Below are 27,553 nucleotides of genomic sequence, written 5' to 3' on the forward strand. Positions count from 1 at the left end.
CCGACCTGCCGAGCACACATCCATCAGAGGAAGCACGCAAGAGGGACGCGGCCACCAGCCGGAGCACCAGGCTGCACAGAAGGAAGGTGCTAAAGTGGGGGAGGAGCGTGGGAAGGTCACACTTTACGGAAAGGCCTGAAAGGGTCACAGGCCACACACAGACCAAAAAGGGGCTCTGGAGAGTGCATCAGCCCGGGGGAGGGACCGCACCTCCACTACAGGAGTGGTACCTACTGGTTTGGGCACACGCCAAATAAAATGAAACAATCACAAGAATGGCCATCAATTCAGGGACAGCACTAGATGAACCCAGGGCCCACACCACAGCTGTGTGTATTCCACAAAAGAAGAGGGAAAGGGCAAAATTGAAGGAAGAGAAAAGACACATAGCAAGAAAATAAACACACACACACACACGGTCAAAGCAACTGGGCCGACAGTAAAATTGTAGACAATGCACAGGAAGTTGCAGGGGTGCCAGTGGGGGCAGGAGCACCCATCCCCAATCCACTATTAACGTCAGTGATAGCCACATTTTTGAGGAATCCAAGCCCATTTTACCTACAACCCCAGAATGACCAGGGCTACAGATGGGAAGAGTGGGTAGAAGAGTTTGAGAACTTCATCAAAGCAGTAGGAGACCAGGGTTCACCTTGCATCGCAGGCATTTTGACAAACTTGACAGGGAATGAGGTAAAGAGCATCATAAAAACAATCCCTCTAGAAAAGAGGACGATGTTCCCTATGCTGGTGGCGGCAATCAACATGATACTGGTGGTGCTCCCCAACAGAGACTATGAAAGATACTCATTTAACCAGTGTGGACAGCTCACTCAAGAGATAATAAGGGAGTTTGTCCTCAGGCTCCAAAACAAAATCATCCATTGTGACTTTGAAACATATCATTGAAGGGTGTACATCATCAGTCTTTAGGAAACACCTATTAAAGAAGCTGCTATCACTCTGGGAAATCATGCATTTAGTAAGAGTGTATGAAAGTGTCGACATCCAAGCAGCCGCGATGGAGAACTAGAAGAGACCAGAAACACTCGCAGCCATGCAGTGGCACTGTCAGGAGGCGGTAGGTATCAAATGAGACCCGGAAGACTCAAACGACCTAGCCCAGGCCAGAGAGACCAAGAGGACCAGCAATGTTATTGTTGCAGCTTCGAATTCCCACACCAAGTACTAATGTAATGAGTGTGATCATTCACCAGCTGATGAAGGAACTGTACCTCTTGCAAAAATCTCACGAAAAGCTATTCCTGTGGGGAGAAGCATCACCCATCCCTTCCAGAGCCCAGTCCAGTGTGACCTACACCACAAGGGACAGGTGGTGTCTGCAACCGTACATGTGATACAGAGCCCAGGCCATCGGCTGATGCCTCTTCAGTTACCCATGGTGAGAGCTCTGACCCTTGCTGACATACAGTGCAACCGGTTGGAGGTGGTCTCAGGGTTCCCAATGAAAGCAAAGTGTGTGAACCTGATGACATATTGTGAGATGTCGAAGGGGCACATTCAAACCTTGTTCCCAGTGCAATTAAAAGGGGTTGAAATGCTCAACAAATCAGTGATAACTCTACATGTGGGCCCAACAGTGACACAAGTACCCCAACACCCACGCTGAGTAGGGCTTCACCTACAGGTGCAAGTGTCCATATAACTCCAGCTACTATTGGACAATGTCATGATATATTGTATGATATGATCTGGCATTTATAATGCGCCTATACACAAGTGTTTGAAGGCGCGACAAGGCAAGGGAGTTGGACAGAGAGAAGACAGATACAACAATCTTACTAGGCCAGGTGACATTGATATCACACAAGTGCAGAGGAGGGTGGGAGGGGAAAGTGCGGGGGGAAAGAGGGAGTGTAAGTGCAGTACGTAGGATAGCAGTAAATACATATAAACAATAATAAAATAATAGAAACAATAATAAGAACAATAAGAATTGTGGACAGCTGGTGTCAGGTGCAAGGGTAAGTGCAGATAGCAGGTGTAAAGTACTGGTAGGGGGCTGTAGGGATACAGAAAACAGCCCCTAGTGAAAGGGTTGTCGGGGGAAGGGCAGGTGTGAAACTGGCAGGGAGGGGACTTGGGCCCGTAACAGAGAGTGGCCAGGTGACCAGTGCAATTTCAGTTTCAGCCAGGAATTCAGCAGAGGAGAGGAGGAGAGAAAGCAGAAGAACAGAGGAAGGTCTTGCGGTGCTTCCAGAACCGGAGATGACTTTCCTCAATTTTCAGAGAGGCCTGGGAGGCTGTTCCAGAGGGAGGCCCGAGGTGAAGAAAGAGATCTACCACCAACTAATTGCTTGGAGAAGCGATTGACCCCGAGGGAGTTGGAGACGGATGAGCAAAGAGCTTGAGAAGGAAGATATTTAGGAAGAGAGAGTTGAAGGTATTGAGGTCCCTGGCCCCATAAGGCCTTGTAGACAATGCAGAGGGTTTTGAACATAATCCTAGCCGCCACTGGGAGAGAGTGAAGAGATTTCAGTCCTGGAGAGATAAGATCCCTGGGTTTGAGGCCAAGGACAAGTCTCACAGTCCTATTTTGGATGAGTTGCAGTTGGCAGAGAGTAGAGGCAGGCAGATTTAAAAAAAGGCTGTAGAACCAGAGCTTGGGAGACAGTGAGCTCCTGGGGGAAGAAGAGGAAAGGAAGAATACCTCTGAGGAGGTGAAGCTTGTAGTGTGACTTCTTAGAGACGTCAGAGATGTGAGGATAGAAGGAGAGAGTGGAGTCAAATATGACCCAGAGGATTTAAGCCTCACAGGTGTGAGCAGCAAGAGGGCCAAGGGAGGCCAGCCAGAGAGTGACAGGAAAGGAGGGAGCGGGTGCGCCGATGAGGAGACTCTCAGTCTTACTGGCAGTAAGGCAGAGATCATTGGTGGTGCACCATGCCAGGATAGCAGGCAGACAGTCAGAGATGAGAGAAGGAGTTGGCGCCTCTGCGTGGATATGTGCATACTGAACACAGCAATGCAGAGCGAACCGCACCCAGGCCTCAATGTTGAGTACATGATCATCAGTCTGAACAAAGCAATACGATTCTCAAACCTTGACCTCAATGAAGATTACCATCAGTTGGTGATCCACCCGGACCTGAGACCGATTACAACCTTTGCGACTAATGAGGGGCTTGTTTGAAATAAGCGATTGAAGTTTACGATATCTTCAGCAACAGAAACATTCCAGGAGACGATTCACCGACTGATCTCACCTGTTATAGAACAGGGATGACGGCGGACCCAGACAAGATAGAAGCCATTGTGACACTGACTCGGCCCATGGACGTTTCAGAACTAAGATCATTCCTGGCCATGGCAGGATACTGGGTATGCTACCTCCCCAGCTATGCAATACTTACAGAACCATTAAGATCCCTACTGAAGAAGGATGCTCCATTCATGTGGACTGCTGAGTCCAACATAGGTTTTCAGAGCATCAAAAAGGAGCTAGCAAATGCCCGCAGACGGTCCTACTTTGACCCCGTGTGGAAAATAGAAATCACAGTGGATGCCAGCCCAGTAGGCCTGGGTGCCATTCTAGCCCAGAGTGCACCCCCACAGTCTACAAAGTGGCATGTTGTTGCCTATGCTAGCCGTGCCCTGTCACCCACGGAGAGGGCAAACTCGCAAGCAGAAAGAGAGCCTTGCAGTGGTGTGAGCATGTAAAAAAGTCTCAGCACTCCGTCATCAGCTGCATATTTACACTCATTACAGACCATCAAGCGCTGCTGTTGCTATTTGGGAACCCCAAGATGAAGATGCCCCCATCGAAAAGAAAGATGGGGTGTCAGACTACAGGAATATGACTTCCAGACTTCCAGATAATTCACAAACCAGGGGGATGCAAACGCAGCAGATTATCTGTGAAGACATCCAGTGGATCAAACAGTGGACACCACTGAGAAAGAAGCAGAACACTACATCCAATACCTATCGTAGAATGCACTACCCCCAATGCTCACAATAACAATGTTTACTGAAAAGAGCAGGGTGGACCCCACCATCGAAGTCACAATACGACTTACCAATACCAACAATTGGAGAGACATCAAGAGAGAACTGCAACACAATGAGGGTATAGACTTGAAAAACATAGAGAGAATGGCCAAAATACAAAGGGAGCTAGCTACAACTGAAGAAGGACTACTACTGCAAGTAAATCGACTAGTAGTATCTATGTCACTATGGAAGACGGTGGTCAATCTAGCTTATTAAGGACTAGCAAACACCAAGAAAATACTCAGAAACCAAGTGTGGTTTACATACATGATGCTACAGTAGAGGACAGACTTACACTCTGCCCAGTGTGTTAAAGGGTGTGGCCACCAGCATGGTCCCGCTCCCAAAGGGTCCATGGCAAAGGGTGGCAGTTGATTTCTATGGACCACTGCAAGAAGGTGACCACATACTCGGGGCCATGGATGAGTACTCATGATTCCCAGTGGTAAAGCTGGTACAGTTGACAGAATTTCACAGTGTAGTGGGAATCCTGGATTAACTATTCGGTATGAATGTAGTGAAAACGGACAACGGACACCCATTCCATGACATCAAGAAGTTGGCAGCACTTCTGGGATCTGCCAACCAGAAAATCACGCCCCTCTGGCCACAAGCAAATGGAATGGTAGAGTGCTTCATGGCCACCATCAAGAAGACACAGCAAAAGCAAAGGTAGACCAGATCCTGCAGGCTTTATGCCAAATGCTGAGGAGCTACCGGACCACCCCACATGAGGCCACAGGGAATACCCAAACTGAAATAATGATATGATACAAGCCACAAACAAAGCTAATACAGTTTGAGGATTGCACAGAGGAACAAGATGCCAAAATCAGGGAGCGAGGCACTGAGCGGAAGAGAAAGGCAAATAGGTGAGCTGACGGAGAGGAGCCAAAGAATCCTCAATGTCACTAGGAGAAAAAGTATTAGTACGGCAGAAACGACTGAGGAAACCAGAGATCAGCTATGATCCTGAACCCTTCCAAATGGTGGAATCAAAATAATCCATGATCACTGCTTCAAGAGAAGGGTAAAGCATAACCTGGAATGTCTCTATCTCCCGCATGTTACATGCCAGGAAATAGGAGGATGAGGTATGGGAGTCAACCAAGGAGTTAGAAGGAACCACTCGGCCATCAGGAGAGTCACAGGAGAATGAAGGAAAGGGCTCACCCATGGCAGAATAGGAGGAACCTGAGGGAAGAAAACAAGGAGAGACTTGTGAGTCCCCCAGGACACCACACCAAACCCCTCGGAAGCCCTCGAGACTGATCGAGCAGATATAAGTGATGAAGCTCCATTATAAGTGGGGGGGATTGTGAACAGAAAGGTACACCATCCCTTTAAGACAAGAGACACTGAGAGAGGGAGGGCATGTGGTCAGTGGGAAGCTGCGGCGGGGAAAAGGAAGGGAGTTTCAGATGGAATTTAAATAAAGAAGCATAACGTATAAAACCCCTCCCGAGTCCCATGTACAAGCACGTATGCTGTTTATTGTTGCAGTATCACATATCACTCTTTGTTCGTCAACCCATATCTAAATTACCCTGCTCGGCCTAATATGTATTTAATGTTCCCAAGCCGTTGTTGCCAAAGATTTGAAACCCGTTAAGCTTTCATGCTTGCACAACTCTTGAGAACTAGACATTAGAGATCATTATCGCTGTGCGCTCATCAGGGTTATTGAGCTCAGTATTTCAGCTCTGTGAGTTATATTATTCAGTTCAAACGATGTAGAAAGAGAACACATAGATTCTCGGCTCCCAAGATCCTGGACTTCAATTGATCCACAAAATCAAAAAATGGTTGATGCATTTCAGGCTACACTAGCAGGCATTGCTAAATCATCAAATACATTCATTGGGATATTAAAAGTGGCAATTAATCAATATGAGGTTTCACAAAGTGCAGCCTTTCATCTAAAATCTAATTCCACACTGTTTTCTTTGTTGCACGTAAAGCAGATCTAACTTTCATAATTAAGAACATTAAGGTATTGTTTGAATGAATTGATTAAGTTAGAATGATGTGTGTAATCCATCTCAGAATAGGTGGTCTGGCAACCAGACACCCCTTAAAAAAAAAAAAAGAAATGACATGCAGAAAAGCATTATATACACCTGTGTCCTGCTGCTGCCTCAGTAGCCTGAGTTGCAGCCCCTGCTTCCCCGTAACTCACAGTTAATAGGAGCCCTATTTGGCAGCTGCTGTGTCAGCCAAGCCACTGCAATGCAGAGGTTGCATATAAGTCTACACCTCGGTTCCAAATTCAATTTATTTTAATTTTGACAAAGTAAACGCAATATATAATTCATACCCCGTTTTGAGTGGTAGTGGGGAGTTCACATAGTTGTCAATGCCAATTCTGATTTGTAGCTTACAAGTGTCATCCGCGTGAGTTTATTTATTTATTGCAAATGTTTATGTCACCTATACACAGTGTGTTTCCAGGTGCTCAAGGCAAAAAAGGTAAGGGGATTAAAAACAATAAAACGGAAGTGTGAGCAAGTGGTCTGTGGTTATACGTGGGAGGCAGCAGGACATTGGATAGGAAAGAAGGATCCTCTCATAAGGATATCCAGCCTGGTATTGTGAGCCCCTTTTCTCTGTTTAAGCATTATATACTGTTCTTGGAATTATTGGCAACTGTGCTACCTATTCTTACAAGAAAAAGCTCATCTGCTTTGTTAATGTGGGACTTCTTGGAAGGAGTGACTGCAGTGACTGTTGGGTCTAGTACCCTTTGAGATGCTTTACCCCCATCTTTTTGCTTTGGAAGGATATTTGAAGAATATTGGTAATTTTTAGAAGGCCTAACTTGAACTATGACTTTGCAAATGTGTCTGAGAAGCCACATGGGAGGTACTTTGCAAATAATGAAACCCTCACGGTAACGTGAAACTCCTATTTGCCATGAGCATGTTCTGGGTCTTGTTTGTTAGGTGAGTCCAAAATGGTTGCAGAATTGATGAATAACTTAGGGGAGGAGCTTCCCTGTACACATGGTTACATAAATGGTGTGGTATCACACGATGAGGAGGCTCGGCACACAGGGGCTCTACCAAAACGGGGGAGGGAACCACTGAAATATCTAAAACGGTTTCAGGGTAGAGTTCATCTCCACATCCTGCTACATACCCGATTGCCGGGAAGACTATTATTGACTTCTTTAAAGCTCCAGACTCAAATACAGTAAACAAGTTAGTCTGTGTTAAAACAATTGCCACCTTGGATTGTACACATATGAACAAACTGAATGAACTGAGCGACCTTAGTATAATCAAGCATGTAGACTCTATAATTTGTGAAGATGTGAGAGTTCAGGGTCACACTGTAGTACAAAATACCTGTGATGCCTCTTTACAAAGTTCACCTACAGAGATAACATTTTTTTTTTATAGAAAATGAAGTGTAGAATGAATACATAGTTAATTACCCAAAGAATGACAGTTATAATGGGACTAGTAATGTCCACCACCCCTTGAAAGAGGTGGACGAGCATACCCATCTTACCTCACCGACTTGTCTGCATTGAACATGGTGTAGAGTACTTTTGTCACTCTGTATGACAATATATGGGATGAGATAGGGGCACACACTATCATGATAGCTAATATAAATGTAAAAATAGAAGAATTGTCTATTATTCGTCATCCTTTATAAATCAACCATCATGGCCACATAAATGAAACAACTGCAAGGCTTAATAAAGAGAGCACTACCTACCCCCAATTTTGATCATAACTGACGCTGATGAAGATGCAAGACTGAGTACAGTCCAGCACATAGCTAGAATGGTATTTGTCAATAGGGAATCTTGTCCATTGGGCAGGCTTAAAAAGGCAGCGTTTCGATTGAATGGATTTGGAGTCTCTTAATGTAGCCTCCAAGAGGGAAAAGATATGTACCTGGTATTGAAACTAGACCCCGAAGTGTACATCCTATATTAAAATGTTCTCAATAACAAAATCATTCTTCCGCATGGCATACATCTATAATAGTTCCAATCTTTAAGTATGGGAGTAACTTGGAGCCTTAGTTATCAGGCTATCGCTCGATTGTATGTAGAGAGTAACATTTTTACTAGATGTGTTTTAAAAACTATTGAGAACTGGAGCATTGCTGCAGGATGTATATCTAATTTCCAGATTGGCTTTAGGAGGGCCACTGAAACCGAAACCAGTGGCCTGTTTATTCAATCCCTAATTGACCATGCACCTTTGGAGGGGAAAGATCCTTTATATATAGCGAGCGTTGACCTGAGCCTAGCATTCGACAAAGGGGATAGAGCAAGGCTCTGGTCGAAACCTTTGAGGTGCAGCCTCCCTAATCATATTTTGGACATTCTTATCCAATTACGCAGTGACACTGTGGTAAAAAGGAGGTTAAACCTAAATGGAGAGGTCACAAATCCTATAAAGACAAATCATAGTTTGAGGCAGGGGAGTGTACTAGCCCCATAACTCTTTAACTTATATCTTGCTAACCTTGGTGAATTCTTGAAAGAATCATAATTTCTACCCCTGAGAGTAAATGGGGAATGTTGTTTTTGAATGGCTCACACAGATGATCTTTTGCTCATAGTAACAACATCAATTGGCCTGCAGAGACTTTTGACCTATTTTGAAGAATATGTAAAAGTGAATAGCTTGCTGTTGATTCCTAATAAGTCTGGTGTTTGTGCTATATGGGTAGAAAACCTACATCGGTGCATTTCAAGTGGGTAATGGATTCATCAGTGCTATCTGTTGTTCAGACAGTGAAACATGTATGATTTGGACACTTCCAGCCAATGGAACAACATATGGGTAAGTCGACACTGTGGGCTAAAGGTGGCCCAGATGTACTACATTAGGAAAAACATTTCTGCTCCAGCTTGCAGCCCCAAGTGCCATTCTTCACAGGAAAAGTGGTCCCTTTGCAATTATATGGTCTTGAAATAACTAGCAATTATGAGAAACTAGAGTTAGGTAAGTTGGAGGAGAGCATTGTCTTTAACAACTTGTGTGCCCATAATTATGCTTTGTTTTGAATTGGGCCTGAACTCATTGGTTTCCCTGGTACAATTGAGGATTTTGCTATTATATCGGAAATTGTTTGTAAGTGAACCAAACACCCTATATGCACTTATGGAAGGGCAGATGGAAAGTATGCAGGGGGAACCCTTCTACTCCTTCAAAGAGAATTGCCAACACATTATGGAAAAATATGAGGTGACTTTTGAGGAGCTAATGAGCAATCCAGAGCAGGTGAAAAGGAATATTATGGACCAAGATTGGATTAAGAGTCATACAAAGAAATAAGTGTTGAGCCCAAAAAACTATCTGTTGAGGGTACCTGAAAGAAGGTCCGGATAGTCACTTCAAGGCACATTTATGAGATTTTGGTTCAATTTATTACAAACTGGGGATGTTTTATTCATTAGGGGCAAAGGAAAAGTGCAATATGTAATTTTTATGGGAATCCTCTTCAAAAATTGAAACATCTGATGGTCTCATGTCCGGTGCTACAGGAAGTTAGGATGGCATTTCTTTGTCGATTTGCATATGAAATTGCCCATTTAAATGGTGAAAAGTTTTGGTGATATATTTTAAAAGGTAATCCTAATTCTCTTTTAATTAGTGTTATGCACTTTTCAAAGAAATCACAAATGATTAATTAGATCATATCAATTGATTTGGGGGCCTCAGGGAATGGAATTTGAAGGGATTTTTTCTTTTTTTTTAATGTGATACATTTTATATTGACTGATTTATATGTGTCGTATGGTGTTGAGTTTTCTATGACGTATAGGATTTATGTAATGGATTTTATGGTGTATACGGTTTGTAATAAACCATGTACAAAAAAAAAGAAAGAAACACAAGAATTAATAACAGTCTTGCTAGGCGTTGTGACATTTGGATCGTGCAAGTGCTGCAGCAAAGAAGTGTGAGGGGGAGGGTGGGTGGTCGAGTAATGGGGGAGGCAAGGGCAGGAAGTCCCAGGGATAGGCAAGTGCTATGGAGAGCCCAGGGATAGGCAAGTGCCAGCGGATGACAGGGATAAATATCTAGTGCAGGGGAGGGGAGAGTGGACAAGACTCAGGGGGGGTAACGATAAGGTTGGTCAGAGAGGGGACCTGGAAAAGGCAGTGCTTGGTTGGGCAGATGCTGAGGCAGACTGAACAAGGAGGGGCCAGGTGCCCACTAACATTCATAAGGGACCAAGCCACCAGTCACAACAGAAAACAGAGGATTAGTGCAGGAGGGCGAGAGGGAAGGAAGAAGAGAAAAGCAGGGTTTTGAGTCACTTTTGAACTTAAGGAGGTCCGGCTCAAGTCTGAGAGAGGCAGCAAGGCCATTCAAGTGGGAAGCTCCTGCCGAAGATATAGATATGCGCCCCACTCTCTGTTTGGAGAAACAACTGGTCTTCAGAGAGTTTGAGCTAGAGGACAGAAGTGCTTTGGCCGCAAGGTATTTAGAGAGGGAGCATTGGATATAGTGTGGTTGCAGACCCCAGAAAGCCTTGTTGATAATGCAGAGGGTCTTGAATTTGATCCCTGCAGCCACTGGGAGCCAGTGGAGAGATTTAGGGCTGGAGAGATGTGGTCCCTGGGCTTGCGGCCAAGGATAAATCTATCAGTCCTATTTTGGATTTCTTGGAGTGGGTGAAGAGAGGAAAGTGGAAGATTGAGGACAACGCTGTTGCAGAATTCCAGCCTAGAGAGGACCAGAGCTCTGGAGACATTGAACTTCTGAGGGAAGGTGAGGAAAGGGAGAATACCTCTGAGGAGGTGGAGCTGAAAGTTGGCCTTCTTGGCAAGGGCTATGATGTGAGGGGAGAAGGAGAAAGAAGAGTCAAAGATGATGCCAAGGTTTGTAGCCTCACAAGAGGCTGAGGGGGCCCAAGGAGGGTGGCCAGAGAGTGGGAGGGAAATAATGCACAGGTGTCCCAATGAGAAGAATCAAAGTCTTACTGGCATTAGGGTAGAGATCACTAGACATGCACCATGCCTGAATAGCAGTCAGGCAGTCAGGTATGAGAGAGGAAGAAGAGGAGGAAGAGGATGGAAGCTTGAAGGAGAGCTGTGTGTCGTCAGCATAACACTGGAAGACGCTTTTAAAGGCTATGTGGATTTCAGGTAGCTGACTACCTGCATTCCAGTGAATCAGACACAGTGCAATATGCCTAACTCTGTTGACTCTCTGGGAAGTAAGGTCATGCAGGCCTGGCATCTCCCAGCTAAAGTCACCCAGTGATCCCAGTTTCGAAGAGCCTAGTACATAACAAAGGCCTGCCTCACATAGCAGGGCTACACACCAGAGAGACTTTGTATTGCATGGTTAGAGAAAGGGAAATGTTTAGACAGATAAGCAGAGCAAAAGAGGAGGAAGAGAGGGATCCTCCATTTTGATTTCCTGTGTGCTCCTATTTCTTTCCTAGTGCCCCCCACTTATTGCACTGAGAAGCACTCACAAGACATGAGGCACTTTTCACAAGGGCAGGAATTGGACTCCTCAATGCAGGCTTGCTTTCCTCCAGTCCAGTTTGCCATTTTGTTGTAAAAGTGGGGATCTCCCGCCCCTTATTTGATTAACTTTAGGACCATCCAGGTCTTAAGGAAGAATTCATGTGGACCTGTTTTGGGAGAGTTGACATTTCTAAAGCCCTTAGCCATTAAGGTGCAGAAGTAGTTTTGCAAGGCAGAGGAGGGAGCTATTCCCTACCCACTCTGAGGGCACATTGGAGGTGACTCTTGCTGAGGTCAAAGGCCCACCACTCTGCTTGCAAATCTCCCTATGCTGGGTAAGCAGAAACTGAGAAAGACACACCTTGTTAAGGAGGCCTCTTCAGTGCTTCCTGATATATCAGTTGCTTTTATTAAAAACACAGCACCCACCAAAGAATCGAATGCAAAGCAGAAAAAGATCTTGCTTTCTTAACTGGCCTGTTTACCTCTCTTGAAATCCACTTCCACGAACCACCAGGGCAGACATGGCCGGTGCACTGAGCTCCAAAAGCATCACATATAGGGGGGCCACCCTCCGATAACCACAGACATTCTTCCTACCAATATGCTCACTCTCCAGTTTATATCAACAAACTATAGAACACATCTACACCCCTTTGATCAATTCGGCTTGGCTGCACACATACCTACATCGCTCATAGAATACCTCAACAGCCTGGCAGAATGCAGCTATACCCCAAAATATAATCAGCCTAGCAGAACACATAATCTCTTACACATGCCCCACAGCAGCCATACTGCAGACTCAGAGACTACCCTCCTTTCTGTGCACATTACACTTATCTCTCAAATCCACTGCACCACACTTAGCATGAGAATGCAGCCAACCCGTGCAAACCACTCTGGTAGCTCACATACCAATTGCACCCGAGCGCTACACTACTCCATCATCTGATAAAGACCATGGTCCCGGAGGGCAGCTATCCCACACTGCTTTGACATGATATTTTCCAAACAAAATGTTTTACACGGCCCCCTCAAAACCCCCCATCCCCAAACTGGAAATCTTTGGAAAGATTAGTTTAAAAATCAAAAAGTTATAAGAAAACAAAGAAAATGCTGTTTCGGCCTACTTCCATTCATTGTCCGACAGAAAAAGAAAGTGCAATTTGTGAACAGCTTTAGCGCTAAAACCGCAGGACCTATTTAGACCAAATAAGAAACAACTTGGGCAAAACATTTTTACTCAATTTTCTTCAGTAGTTTGGGATGAATCCGTCCTGTAGTTCTATGCCTGTCCACCCCTAATGTCCATATTACTTAGAAGTGACAGCACTGGAAGAATATAGGAAACTACATAAAACATTTAACTAACGATATGTCAGAATCATTTCTCCTGAAATTTCCATTTGAATATATGTATATTTGCATTGGGGTTTATGATAAATCAAACCTATCTGGGTAACAACAAAGAGCTCAACATGTTCGTAGAACGATGCAGTTTTGGGTCCAAGGAGGTGGAAGGATTGTGGGGAGCACGAGGGATTCTTGATGATAGTTGGCATTGTATGGCAGGAGCAAGGCTGATTGAAACTGTCAGAGATGGGGTTCTCCAGTTCTTTTCTGGTTTTCAGGAGAAAGGGGCACCGTCTAGGGCAGAAGTTTAAGAGGCTGTTGCAGGCACATTTCAAATAAAACAATTAAAAACAACAGAAAAGTAATCACTAAAACATCTTGCAAGAAAAGCCAGTCCCAATTTAATTTGCCCGAGTCACATACCAAATTGTTGGTGGCTCAGAACCTTCTATTTCCAGATAGTCATATTTTTCTTCCATCTGAAAATCGGTGAACACCAGTGACAGAGTGTCACCAGGTTCTGTAACAACGGTCCAGGTGCAGTCTGCGTTGTTATGATACTCATTTGGGAAACCGGGGCTGGAAATGATGCCACTGGGCCCTCTTATAGTTCCGCCACAGGAATCTGCAGCTGTGAAAGTAAATTGAAAGTCATAGTGTGAGACACTCTTACATAACACCAAATGCACTATAACTTGAACATGAAGACGAAAGGATTGTTTTAAAATTGCAAGACACATTTTGAAAAAACACTGATTAATCCCAAAACAACATATTTGTACTCAAATCAAAGGTAAATATGTTTGTACATCTTTGATCTCTTGTACACATCCTACTGCCTTCTTATACATCCACCGCTTCCTTATCAAATCCTCTGTTAGCTCCTATTGTAAAACATGTTTTAAATCTCTCTTTATCCTCTGGGGTCCTCACAAAGTTCCAGACACACACCAGCCGTTACCAGCTGATAGCCCTATGCTGCACTCCTTATGGGACGCAGTCACCGGTATTATTTTTGGAACCTCGTGAGTCCAATCACCTTCCAAACAGGATAGGTTTATGGTCACAAGAGTCAACTATCTGGGTTTGTTAAGATGCAGTTAGCATTCCCTGAGTTCATAATCTATTCGTTTGATCAACAAGGTACATTTAGCCTCTGTTTATCTGCTTGTCTACAGAAAGGCACCACAAGACTGAGACAAAACAGAGTTTAAACAGATGAAGTATTTTTATTTTATATATATATATATATATATATATATATATATATATATATATATATATATATATATATATATATATATATATGAGTTTTACCAAATCACGTTCCAATTCACAACCACCCTATTACTTAATAATGTGGGCAATCATTAACAACAAGAATGTTGTATTGACATTTTCTGAGACAATAACAGTATTTTGAGCTGAATAGCAGTCCTCACAAGCACCAAAATGTACTCAGACAATTATACACAATGTAACATATTAAATTGAATTAAACAAGGAATTTGTATATGGCTAAACAAAACAGAAAGACCACATTAACTTATCAAGTGGTAACGGCTGGTGTGTGTCTGGTGCTTCGTTTTTATGAATCCCAAGTGGCCTCGAGATTCTCCCTGCTGCACCACTGTATGAACCATATGTAGAATTATGACCATCCCCCAATGTAATAACCTTAACATACATTTTTGACACAGTTGTGCCTTTCACCCTACATTTTGTTCTCAGTCCTCCCAAAGTTGCAACCGTCATCCCCTGGCACAAGAAACCACATCTAGATGCTTCCAACACAGTAAACCTTTGTCCTATTTCTCTTCTTCTCTGTCTATCATCTTGAGAGGCTGGTCAACTCTCATCTCTTGCTATATCTCGATAGTCACAGTATACTTTCTACTCAACAATCTGGTTTTCGCTGGGGCTTCTTGACTGAAATGACTCTCCTTTCTGTTTCTGATCCCGTTCTTCACGCTGCCACAATATTAGGCTATCTTCAATTCTGATTTTATCAGATTTCAGTGCAGATTTCTTCCTTGAGTTTGTCAGGTTTAGTTCTTGATTGCCTTAACTGTTACCCTTGCAATTGCTACTTTCCTTGTTATTTGGAAAGGATCCTGCTTTTTGCCCTCTCTTGATGGTGCTCCCAAGGCCTCTGTTCTTCACCTTCTATACATCTTCTCTATTCTCCTTAATTTATGTCTTTAGTTTTCAGGTTCATCTATAAGCAGATGACACACGATTCTGGTGACATTTCCCTGATTTACAGACTCTATTTATCAAACCTTTTCTGCTTGAGTAGTTGAGTTCAGCTTGTCTGATTTTCTGTTTGCCTAGTTTTCATAAAGTCTTTCCTCTGTCTAAATCCTTTCTAAATCCTAACAAAACAGATATTCTTTCTTTCCTGCTCCATCCAAAAGTCTTGGTCCTCCTTTCATATCTTTGTCTTCACTACAGTTTTCCCCTTTACATTAGGCTCACAACCTAGGCATTTTCTTTGAAATGCCGTTTTCTTTTTAGGCTCAGATTGCTACAGTGGTTCAATCTCTTTGCTTTCACTTACATAATATACAGAAAATTCGACATCTCAAGTTTTGTTCTATTCAAATTCTACTTCAGTCTATCATGATACCACGTCCACACTATTGTTGCTCTCTCTATGTCTTTCTGCCAAAATAGCAACTTCTTCCCATTTCTGCTCATATGACTCCTTATCTTTCTAATATACCTCAGCTTCATTTCCAGCATTGTTTTGAATGCCAGTTGGCTTGTCCTGTTTTTGAATGTATGGATGCTTTGGCTCAACCTTATCTTGCATCTCTTCATATCAGCCCTCTCAAAATCATTGACATGCTTCACTTTTCTTGACTCTTCCGTGCCCACCAAATGTTGCTTCATGAATTCGTTCCTTCCATCTCCCTGTGCCCATCTTTGGAACTCACTATCGTTAGCGATTCACTCTTGTTCTTCTCTTGGTCCATTGAAAAAGATCCCTAAAACAAATCTTCTGGATTGGCCACCAGGTAGTGCAGGGTTCTGCTGACTTCTCTGTGCTCCTCTGTCACCATCGGGTTTAAAAGGGATCTGAGCACCCCCTATAAGCTCCCACATCGGTATCCAGTGGATCTCACCTGGTGCCTTAACACCCCGGGCACAATCAGAAACCCAAATTCCAGGCAAGGCTGAAGATATGACAGATGACTCCTGATACAGAGACGACAGACCTCCAGAACGTCCATCAGCCTCAGGAGGAAACGGCGCAATAACGCAGCAGCCCAAAAAAGGCAGTGAGTGGCCACCCCTAGCCCTCCCCGTTATTGAGGCCCACTGGGAAGCCGCTGGCCGTGGTCCCGCGGTACCCACAGGTCCCATGTCAACCACCCAGCCTGAGGCCTGGAAGCACTGTACCAGGCGGAGGGAACCGAGGGAGGTCGGCCATTCAACACCAGAGGGCCAAAGTGGGGAAACTGCAGCCCTCCCCTCCAAACTAGGGAGTGGGAAATGCTTGAACCTCTCCAACATGGGGAGAGTGCGCCAGCAACGAGAGGGCCCTATGAAATTGCTCCGGGAGAACCTAAAGGGCTGCAGACTGGCCCACCAACCCAAGCAAACCTCAGGAACAGGGCTTGGACAGGGCCCAGCATCATCCACAAAACTACACGCAGCGGTACCCTACAGGTGGAAAAGGGTGACGTGAGCCCTAATGGGGAGAAGGAGGGAGCTTTACAACCGACTGCAGGGGAAGCGGTTCAGGGTCAACAGAAGGAAAAGCAAGCAGTGCCAGACCGCCGGACCTGAGAGGAAACAGTGTGGGGGGTGCCCTCCCGCATCCCTGCCCACAAACCAGACAAAAAGAAGGGTCCCCGCCATCCACCCCTGACACCTCTAACATTGGTGATGCACCCATAAACACCCTGAGGACATAACAGGATTGAAACCCAGGATAAATCTGTGGTATCCAGCAGCGCAGTCCCTCCCTCATATGATCTTATACTGCACCTCCAGGCCGCCTCTAACCCCAAACTGCCCAGGAGGGTCCACACACAGCCCACCCCCTGTAGGGGATTGGCCCCCACTGCTCAGCTAGCTCGCCTGGATGAGCTGTAAGGTGGCATTACAGGAATTTTTCCACAAGGAAAGCCTGGTTCAATCAGCAGTCATGACCACCAGGGGGATGGCAGAAAAGGCAGTTGACTCTATGTCTACCAAAAAAGACATTGCAGCCTTGATGCAAGAAATTTGGGAAATGCGGGCCGACATAGGGCATAGACTTGAAAAAATGGAGCAACGGGCGGACAAGATAGATCAGCAAGTGAACAAGATGGAGGACAGAATCCAAGGTTTGGAGTCCAACCAATCTCCAGTGGACATTCTTGAAGCACAGATGAACACCAGACTGTAAGCCCTGGAGAGGAGGGATAAGGAGAAAGCCCTTGAAATGGATGATTTTGAGAACAGGGAGCGGAGAAACAACCTCAGGATCTTTGGCCTTGCAGATGTGGAGGGAGAGACAGCGAGAGACATCTGCCAAGCTGTCAAAGAAAAAGTCTGCTTACTGTTCCGGGATGGAGCAACAAATCAACCCACCATAGACAGAGTGCACAGGGCCGGCGGTCGAGCTGGAGGACCACGCTCCATCCTTTTTCGCTTTCATTACTATGCAGAAAAGGTAAAGATCTTAGAGGAAGCCAGGAAGTCCTCCACCATCACATATATCAACGCAACAATCTCAATCATCCAAGACCTCTCCTCATTTACCCTACACAGAAGGCAAATATGTGCCCCGCTGACACAATGGCTAAGAGAAAAGGGGATACGATACCGGTGGGGATACCCATTCTCGTTGACCTTTGAGTACATGGGCCAGCAATTTAAGCTGATCTTTGAAGAAGATATTAAGGGAGCGATCCGGGAACCCATGGAAAGACTGAATGGACAAAGACAACTCTCCGGGGAGGCCGCCAAAGAGGGAGCCAAAAGAGGGTCCTTGAGGAACAGGAGAAGGGTCCAGGACTCGACGAAAGTTAAGAAAATGAACACCCGGCCACCACACGGTGGTAATTGATTTAGATACAAAAAAACATGGTAAAAAATGGTGCTCAAGTTTAGACCAGTGGTGTCAAACCTCAAGGAGAACCACAGAAGGGCTGGAGGGGGATAATACCACATATGTGGTGGCCTGGGGGGGCAGCACAGATTTGCTGAGGGTGTAGATAGGGGGACGCATCCTCCTACCATGGGGCAAAATGATCTGAATGAGGGGGATGGAAAGGTTGATGTCTTCCCAAGGAGACACGGGGGGCTCAATGAAAAGATCAGTTTCAAGTATTGACCTGGGGTGACCGGGTACCATGGTGGTTCAGTCGGGGACCAAAAATGGGTGAAGGGCCTGACTGGATGTCGGGGAGGTGGGTGGGAGGAACCCAAAGGGAAAGTTGGGGAAGGAGGTTGTGGGAGTGAGGGGAGAGGAAGGAGGGATAGGTCTGGGCATTAACTGGTCAGGGGACTAGGGGGAAGGGGCAGAGGGTCCCAGGAAAAGGAACATAGGGCTGATGGAAGTTGTTCTGGGGGTTGGGGTTTATAGTTCTGGTGGTTCTGTGTTATTTGCAAAGTGCACATTCAGGCCCGCAAGCAGCAGTGTCTATATCATGGGTTGAGGGTGGAACTTATAAAGAACACACAAAAGGATCTGGCCTCCCAAATCCTAATGGCTAACGCGTTGCCTGCCCTGGTGGTGGGCTATCTAAATGCTAGAGGAGTCAACTCTCCGACGAAGAGATCACTTGTGACCCGAGAATTCTACTGAGTCAGGCTCAACCTGCTCTTACTCCTGGAAATGCATTGGGTAAGGGAGAAGGAACCAGCACTTTGAGGGGGGAGGATAGGAGAGGTATAACAGGCCTCATTTACATCAAAAGAGAGAGGAGTAGCCATTGTCATGGTAAGCACTCTGGGATTTGAGGTAAAAGCGTCACTGAGGGATCCAGAAGGTCGCTACCTATGTGTTAAAGGAGATATCAAGGGGAATCCAGAAGGTCGCTACCTATGTGTTAAAGGAGAGATCAAGGGGAATCCATTGACACTGGGAGTGATCTATTGCCCAAACAAAGGCCAAATAACATTTTGGGAATGTTTTGGGGAAGGACTTTAACATGGTACTCGAACCCGTTAGAGACAGGAAAAGAATGGGCACGGAGACACCATGTCAGCTAGACAAAGCCACCTCTTGGAACTTCCATGACGTTAACGTGGATTTGGGAATGGTGAACGCACTGAAACCACATCTCGGAACTTCCATAAAGTTTACATGGATTTGGGATTGGTGGACTCACTAACCCCTCTGGTTGCAGGAGATCCCCCTTTCACATTCTACTCACAAGCTCATGAATCCTTTTCAAGGATCAACCACATCCTGGTAGACTGCTCATTGTTTAGTTATGTTGAGGACTCCCGGGTAGACCCATTACCCTAGTCGGATCACGGCTTAGTTCACATAGTGGTGGGAGACACATGTGGGCACCCACGGCCAGGGAGATGGAAATGCAATGACTCTCTCCTGAAAGATAGGGAAACTGCCCATGCATTGCTCGCAGATAGTATAGAATATTTCGAGCTCAACAACAACAGGGAGGTGGGCACACATACCTTATAGGACGCATTCAAGGCTACAATCCACAGAGTTTTAATATGGATAGGATCCCAAAAAAAACGGAGGGGCAGAGACAGGAAGATCTCCTTAGGGGGCAAATCGCAGAGCTCCAACCAGGAAAAATCCCAGTCAGTTTCATCTCCCTAGACCAGATGAGATCACTGGAGGCCCATAAAGTAGAGTTAAAAGACCTTCTGCTGAACGAAACCTAGAAGAAATTGCACTTTCTCAAAAAAAAAAATACTATGATAAGGGTGACACGGCAGATAAGATTCCAGCCTGGAATTTATTGGAAGTCCAGAAAAGTAAGATGGTTAGGGTCGCGAGAACTGATAGGGGGTCCACGCACTATGACACCACTAGTATGAAGGAGACTTTCTGACAATACAACAAACTTTTATATCAGTCAGAATTTAACGGCGACAAATCGCACATAGTTGAATTCCTGGCAGAACTACCCATGATTTAGACACTCCAATATCACAGGAAGAGGTCATCCAGGTGATCAAAACCAATGAAAGGGGGCATGCCACTGGGCGAGGATGGGTTCTCAGTTAAATTCTTCAAGCTACATCGGTACACTCTGGCCCAGTACCTGACAAGAATCTTCAACAGAGTCCTGGAGAGGAGACATTGCCCGAATCAATGATGGGGTCCATCATAGTGGTTCTCCCAAAAGAGGGTAAGGACCCGACACAATGCTCTTCCTCCCGCCCAATCTCCCTACTAAATACAGATGTAAAAATCTTGGCCAAGGTGCTGGGAAAGAGACTTGAGGGAGTTATGCCATCCCTGCTCCAATGAGGACCAGGTTGGCATCATCAAAGGGCATCAGGGCTCAGACAATATTATAAAGAAACTAAATGTAACGCACTATGCCCAGAAGGTCGACCTCGATGTATGTCTCCTCTCTTTAGACTCAGAGAAGGCTTTTGAAAGGGTGGAGTGGAAATATATGACTATCCTGGAAAAGATGGGAATTGGGAAAATATCCGGAAATGAGTGATATATAGGGCACCACGGGTAGAGGTTAATGGAGAACTGTCAGCACCTTCCAACTGACCAGAGGCACGAGATAGGGGCACTCCCTAGCCCCACTACTAAAAGCACTCACGATGGAGCCCCTGGTGATAGCCATAAGAAAACATTAGGGAATACAGGGTATCCAAAGAGGGGAAGTTGAGTTCAAACTTTCCTTATTTGCTGATAACACACTGTGGTATCTGGGGGACACTCCCTCCTCGCTCCAATCACTGTTCGCTCTCATTGACAGATTTGGGACCTTCTCAGGTCTTCAAATCAACACATCGAAATCAGTAATAATGCCGATCAGGGCCACAGACCCGGGCCTAGATAAAAGTAACCGTATGTAGTAAGGGTAGAGCGAAAAGGGATTTCATACCTGGGGGTCTGGATCCCTAGAAATCTGGCAGCGTTCACATCGGTCAACTATGAACCTCCCCTGACGGCCATTAAAATTGACCTAAACCATTGGGTCTTCCAAATACTCTTGTGTTATGGGTGAATGACAGCGGTAAAAATGAACATACTTCAGTGGCTCCTATATCTATTCATGGCCCTAACCACAAAAATCCTGGAAACTTATTTTAGTGACCTTCAACGTATCATGCAGCAGTTTATCTGGCAAAATAATACCCTGATGATTATTGCTCCTATACCTATTCATGGCCCTAACCACAAAAATCCTGGAAACTTATTTTAGTGACCTTCAACGTATCATGCAGCAGTTTATCTGGCAAAATAATACCCTGATGATTATTTGCTAGGATCAGAGGATTTACGTGTTGCCTGCTTAGATGATGTTCCTGTGTTCCGTCAAATTTGGGTAGACCATCTATACACAGCAAACTATAGGCTCTGATTAATAACGGTTCATAGTGATAATTTCGACAACAAAAATGTCGAAAGTCAAAATTTCGAAAAAAAAATGTCGAAAAAAAATGTCAACTTTTTTTTCAATGCATTTTTTTTCGAAATGGGGGGGTTCCCCCCAACCCCCCTTTTTTAATTTTTTTTTTAATTTTTCCCTTTTTTTAACTCCCGAACCCCTAAAATAAATATATAATTAAAAAAACGAAAGTCGACATTTTTTTTTTCGACATTTTTTTGTCGACATTTTTGTCTGTCGACATTTTTTTTGAAATTATGACTGCCCACCATTAATAAGCCTATTTAACTGGTTTGTACAATGCCATTATGTCTGTATACGATTAAGCCATATAATAGGGTCTATATGAAGCTGGTTGTCACTTGTTTCCATACTCGCCACAGTGCAATTTGTAAAGATAGTGATTTCGGATTCAGACAGGTATCCCAGAATACCTGAGTATATACTGAGTATAGTTTCATAATTGTTCACAAATGGGCCATAGTTGTTCATGTACATTTTGCACATTTTAATACACTGGGTGAGAACATGTCTAGCTGTTTCCCTTTGCGATTTAAGAGTGCAAATACGACAATATTGTTCCTCAGTTCCCAAACCCAGACGACTGCCCGTTATTGTACGTAATGGGAGTTGATTTGTACGTAGTCTCAATATAAATGTCCTTAGTACCGGATCCGGACTAAGCAATATATACGGTTGTACTTTACAATATCGATGTACCACGTGGGATACTTCCTCACAACCCTTCAGATTGGCTAGGTGGGTATAATTATTACACCAGTCGCATCTATCAAATATTTTTCTAAAGGCTTTCCTCAGATGGATGTACCATTTAGATGTTTTGGCTATAGTTGATTCATAGTTCCAACCGATATCTTTAAAAAGGTCTTCATTCAACTCATGATAATTTCTACCCAGGAAAACCCTTTCACTAGCCATATTGAGACCCACTGTTTCCAATAGTGTACAGGATGGTTCAGAGCATGCTTTAAGGTAGAAACACCCTCGTGCCCGCCTCGCCATCCTCCCTAATGATATTAGACCAAGCTCTAATCTCAAATATTGCATGAAGCAAGAAGGTCCCATACACCGTAATGATCGCCAGAACAGTCCCTCTAGCACATCCAACCACAAAAAATCTTGCATTGCCAATGCATCCAAACCATAAAGCATTTCATGAACAAAACAGTGCATATATAACAGTCGAATACCAACCAAAGAAAACCCGGCATGTTCTCCTGCGTATTTGCGCGCTTGTAAGATTAATTGCTTAGCTCTGTGGGTTTTTTTTATTTCTAATGGCGACATAATCACCCCTATCGCAAAAATCCAGACCCAAATATGGATAGGTCTCAGTGTAATCAATGACACCAAATGCTGTATCCATAAGGGCCCGGTTTACCGTGTTCCTGGTGACCAACATCAAATTTGTCTTCTCCAAGTTGATGGTCAAGCCCAGTTCCATGGCATACGTATTCAACTCACCCAGCAATATCTTCATACCTTTGTACGTACGGTCAAAAAGAACTAAATCGTCCGTGTACAACATTCCTGCAATAGATAAGTTGCCAATCCTAGGTGGGCAGTTCGCTACTCCCGACATATGATGCAGCAAATCGGCAGTATACAGAATATATATGGTATGTGCAGCTACACACCCTGTTTCACCCCTTTGTTGATGAGTATAGGATTAGTAATATTCCCTCCTTGATCCAAGCGGTCTCTTGCATAATTATTACTGTGTAACAACCAAAGCACATGCACTATTCACCCAGGGCAATTTAATGCTCGCAATTTGTTCCATAGAATATGTCGGTCAACCTGGTCAAATGCGCTCTTAAAGTCTACAAAAGCGATATATAGGGTCGCATCTCTGCGATTTTGGGTAGTCTGTATTAGTTGGTCTAACAGCCGGATGTTGTGAGTTGTTCCAGAGCCTGGATGAAAACCTGTCTGGGCTGGGTGAAGAATATTATTTTTGACCACCCATTTTTGCAGTTCTTTAAGAACCAGTGATGTGAAAATCTTGCCTGTGCTGTCCAACATCGATAGTAATCGATAGTTTTGTGTTTTAGTTTGGTCTCCCTTTTTATAAACAGGGAGAAGCACAGACTGCTGCCATGATGATGGTATTTTCGTGGTTCTGCAGACTCTGCTAAACAAAATTAATAGAATTTGTGCCCAGTGTTCTGGATCATCTTTGAGCACCAGATTGGCCAGTCCATTTGGTCCTGGCGCTCTAGATCCCTTCAATTTTAAAATGGCTTCCACCAATATCTTATGGCTTAATGGCACTAACCAATTGATTCGGGCTGAGATAGAGGAGTCTCCAGATTAAAAAACGTTTCCGTCATGTGTACACCCATACCTCTCTGGGAATATGGTTAAGTATATTAACACCCCTGTCCCCCTTGGCTAGGGCCAATGACCTCCAAACCTCACTACTATCTCTCAATATTACTTTTTTGACACACTGTTGCCAAGCCGTTCGTCTCAGGGTCATACGGTATTGCCTTAGCCAAGCCCTATATGTGGCCTTAATTTGTTTACTTTTTAGTTGAATTTCATTACCCATTTCCCTGACATGGCCCTGGGCAGTAATAGCACGGATGCTCTGTCGCATTTTACGTTTAGCATCACGGATGTTAATATCAAAAGCTTTCTTGTGTCTAGTACTCCCAAAAGCCAATGCAGGGATTATAGTGTTGCCAATTGCATGAGACCATTTACGGATCCACTGCTCAATGGCATTAGGGTCAATTTCCCTAAAAAGCAAGCGGTCAACCATAACGCTAGGGAACAGTGTCATATTTATCTTGTAGATCTTTTTCCAACTCCAACTAATTCTATTACCAGCATGGTTGGTCCCCACCCCACCACACATTAAAATTCTCTCGTGTGGTTCGGTGTTAGCCAAATCCAGTGCCATAATCGAATGATCACTATAATCATTAGATGTGATCTTCAAGGACAAAACCCTGTCTAAAATACCATAATTTCCAGCCATATAGTCTAATGTGGAGTTTTTATTACCCGCTTTCCAAGTAGTGTTTCTCGGCTGATCTCCAGTAGTGAGACCATTCAATAGGGTGAGACCCCAATCGTGCGAGAAGTTCAGCCGCATATTTCCTCTTTCTGTGGCTCGATTCTGGACCATTATGCTACGTTCAACAACATTAGCATATAAACCAGCCCTTTTCCGGTCGACACATCTGGCGTTCCAGTCCCCACAAATGAGGATCAGTTTGTCTGTTATCTGTTAGCAGTGGACACCAATTTGACAATGTGGTATCCAGCAGCTCCAAGAGCCCTTCCGTCGCGTCCCCAGAACGGGGAATCATATACATTCAGTATTAGGAGTCTCTTGACCTGTGTTGCTTCAGCAGAGATGACCATTTCTACAGCCAATAGATTACCACCCGGTGTGCCCAGCACAATAGCTTTGTGTTCAAGATTGTGTTTGATACCAATCATAAGGCCACCTGCCGGTCGACCCCGGTCTCCCTTTAAAGCTGGTGTTTGGAATATTATATATCCATCCAACAGAAAGTCAAAAGTAACCCAAGTTTCTTGCAATACAAAGAAATTGCATGTGGTGAGGCAATCTCTTAACCCCTATTGTTGGATCCAATGGGAAAAACCCCTGCTATTCCAACTCAGAATCATTAGATTTCACTTTGCAGAGCAGTTCTGGGCAATCATCCTCTGTAACCATTTCCAGCCCAGGGCGTCATCCAGGTTAACCCCAGACTTACTCGTGCTGGTTACCCGTTCCGGCTGTATAACAACCTCAGCACATTTACAGCCCAGGACTTTGTCAACTCCCAATTTCACCATCCCCAGGCTATCAAGCTTATAACCCAGATGGATAAAAGACTGATAACTTGCCCGTATCAATGCAGCGGTCTCAGGGAGATTACAATATACCCTGGAAATCCCCGAGGCTTGGTTCCTCAAAGGTTCAACAAACTCAAAGTCCCCTGAATTGAGCATTCTCAGAGAGGGGATCTTTTTGAACAAGTCTAACAAAACAGGGCGATTTAACTAGCCCTTTTTTGTAGCTGGTTTAATTGCGGTGATGGTAAATTTATTTGTGTCCAGCGGTGCAAGTACCTTAACTGCTGATGACGGGAGGGGTGGTAGGGCCTGCCAGGTCAGAGGGGTGATCAGCACTTTGTCCTTTACCTGCTCCGGCATATCTGTATCTGCTATCAAAGCTTCCATAGTAGGAATCTTCCCATCTCCTTCTCCCTCCCCAACCAACCAGCTAGTCAAAGTCCCCACCATTTGAGCGTACCTTTGCTTTCTGCGGGCAGCTCTCTTGCGTTGCTTTTTAGATAGCAGATTTTTCTCATTACGCAAGGTAGAATTTAATGGTTGACTATCAACTGCAATAACACTTTCTTCCGTCGAGTCTGTGTTATTTTTCTTCTTATGATTATTTTGTTGCAAACTTTTGACCATTCGTCGCTGTTTCCTAGAGGGGTAAACGGGAGAAGGATTTATCGTCTCCGTGTTCACAGGAGCTGTAATAGGGATTGACAAGCTATTCCCATTCTGCCCCATTATGGATGCATTCGGTATAATCTCTCCCCTCACTGAGGTGCGAGTATTCCTCGGCTCCACTACTCCCTGTTTTACCTTGTCCTTATTTAAACAAGGGTAAGGCCCCCCATCACTTCGACTGGTCAGAAGTTTATTCAGCGTGTGTATTGCTTCACCCTGTTTTTTTACGTCCTCATGCATTTCCCCACACAACTGAAGCAGTATTTTAACTGCAAATTGTAGAATGTTAGTGCTCTGAGATTCAGTGGAGCTATTGTGGACACTCGACTTCTCATTCTCAGAGTCAAAATTGGTCCCAGTTTCATATACTAAATTAGGACTGGCAGATAACCTTTGAGAATCCTGGGGCACTGAGCCAACCTGCAGTGGGGCCAATCCCTCCTGGGGGACAGCCCCTTCCACACACTCCTGTACCTCAGGGGATGTATGTGTAATTACTTGGATGGTTATCAACAGGAGCAGCAGATCTGGTGCCTCTGGAACATTAAGTCCCTGCTCCAGTTGCACTCCCACTATTTTACTCTGCGCTACCTCAACCACGACCACCTCCGGGTATCAATCCCTAACTTCACACACTGGTGCTCGCTGCAGCGCACTACTCTGCAGTGCATAGCATAGTTGAAGTAATTAATCATTATACAAATCCAGAGCCGAGGTGCTGCCATCAACCTGCAACTCTGTGTCAGTTGATGGTACAATAGGTGTCACCATGGTAAGTTTTGCAGGAAAATATGCGTCTAGGGGCCCTTTTTGAGCCCCAGGGGCCTCTTTATCCAATGAGGACCCATCGGTGCTTGAAATATTGGCTCCTTTATTCCTGCAAGTATGTGGACCATAGGGTTTTTTTCCCCTAGTCGCAGTCTCCTTAGCTCTAGTATGAGCTTTACCCGGCATATTTGCTGTTAGATCTTATTATAGGTTACCGGGGCCAAAATATCAACAATCAAGCAATCTTTTAAAATCTTACACACTCAATCCACCTCTCACGTAACACTTCCTGTAGGGGGGTAAAATCTAAAATTTCCAAATACACAATGCTTAATAATGGTGGGAGAAATAGTACAAGACCTGCAAAATAGGTATCATAGCACTTTGCATATGTTAGTGACAAGTGGAACAGGCAAACTAAACAGAATTACTACTTTGCTGTTAAAACTACCTATTGGACAAACTCCTAATCAGAAAAGATGTAACAAATAGGACAGAAATTATCTCTTTTCTCCTGATGAACCATTGCAAATTACAATGGGGAAATACGTGTCGAGAGAGGAAATATATTCACTGTGAGGAGAGAAGAAGCATCATTTGTGTGACTTTAACGCAGAGTTTTGAAATATAATTTGTGTGATAAAACACAAAGAATGTATCATTATAAAGAACATTATCATCTTTTTATTTTTTCGAATTAAAGGATATTTTGAGAACATCAGCAGGCCGATTCATGGAATAAATGTGCGCCGAAAATCCCGGCGCAGAGGGGCCAATACGTGCGCTGCGCCGAAAATTAGCGAAAAGCGCAGGGAAACCAGCGCACGTCGATTCATGGAAGTCCGTGCGCAAGAAAAGCAGAGGACGTGCGCGGAAAAAGCGTGCGGCGCAGGCCGGCGCACA

At 44.5% G+C, this 27,553-nt stretch overlaps 1 protein-coding gene across 5 annotated transcripts in view; it reads right to left on the reverse strand.

The window, feature by feature from the left end:
- CSMD3 (CUB and Sushi multiple domains 3) overlaps positions 1-27,553 on the reverse strand; it is a 3,270,409-nt gene that overhangs the window by 2,407,399 nt on the left and 835,457 nt on the right. For all 5 annotated transcript variants that reach the window (XM_069621531.1, XM_069621530.1, XM_069621528.1 and 2 more), the window contains exon 5: positions 13,245-13,452. In XM_069621531.1, the coding sequence (XP_069477632.1) occupies positions 13,245-13,452 (208 nt within the window). The remainder of the gene's footprint in view (positions 1-13,244; positions 13,453-27,553) is intronic.

Source organism: Ambystoma mexicanum, chromosome 5q (genome assembly GCF_040938575.1).
Source record: "Ambystoma mexicanum isolate Mex_15411 chromosome 5q, UKY_AmexF1_1, whole genome shotgun sequence".
Taxonomy (NCBI): domain Eukaryota; kingdom Metazoa; phylum Chordata; class Amphibia; order Caudata; family Ambystomatidae; genus Ambystoma; species Ambystoma mexicanum.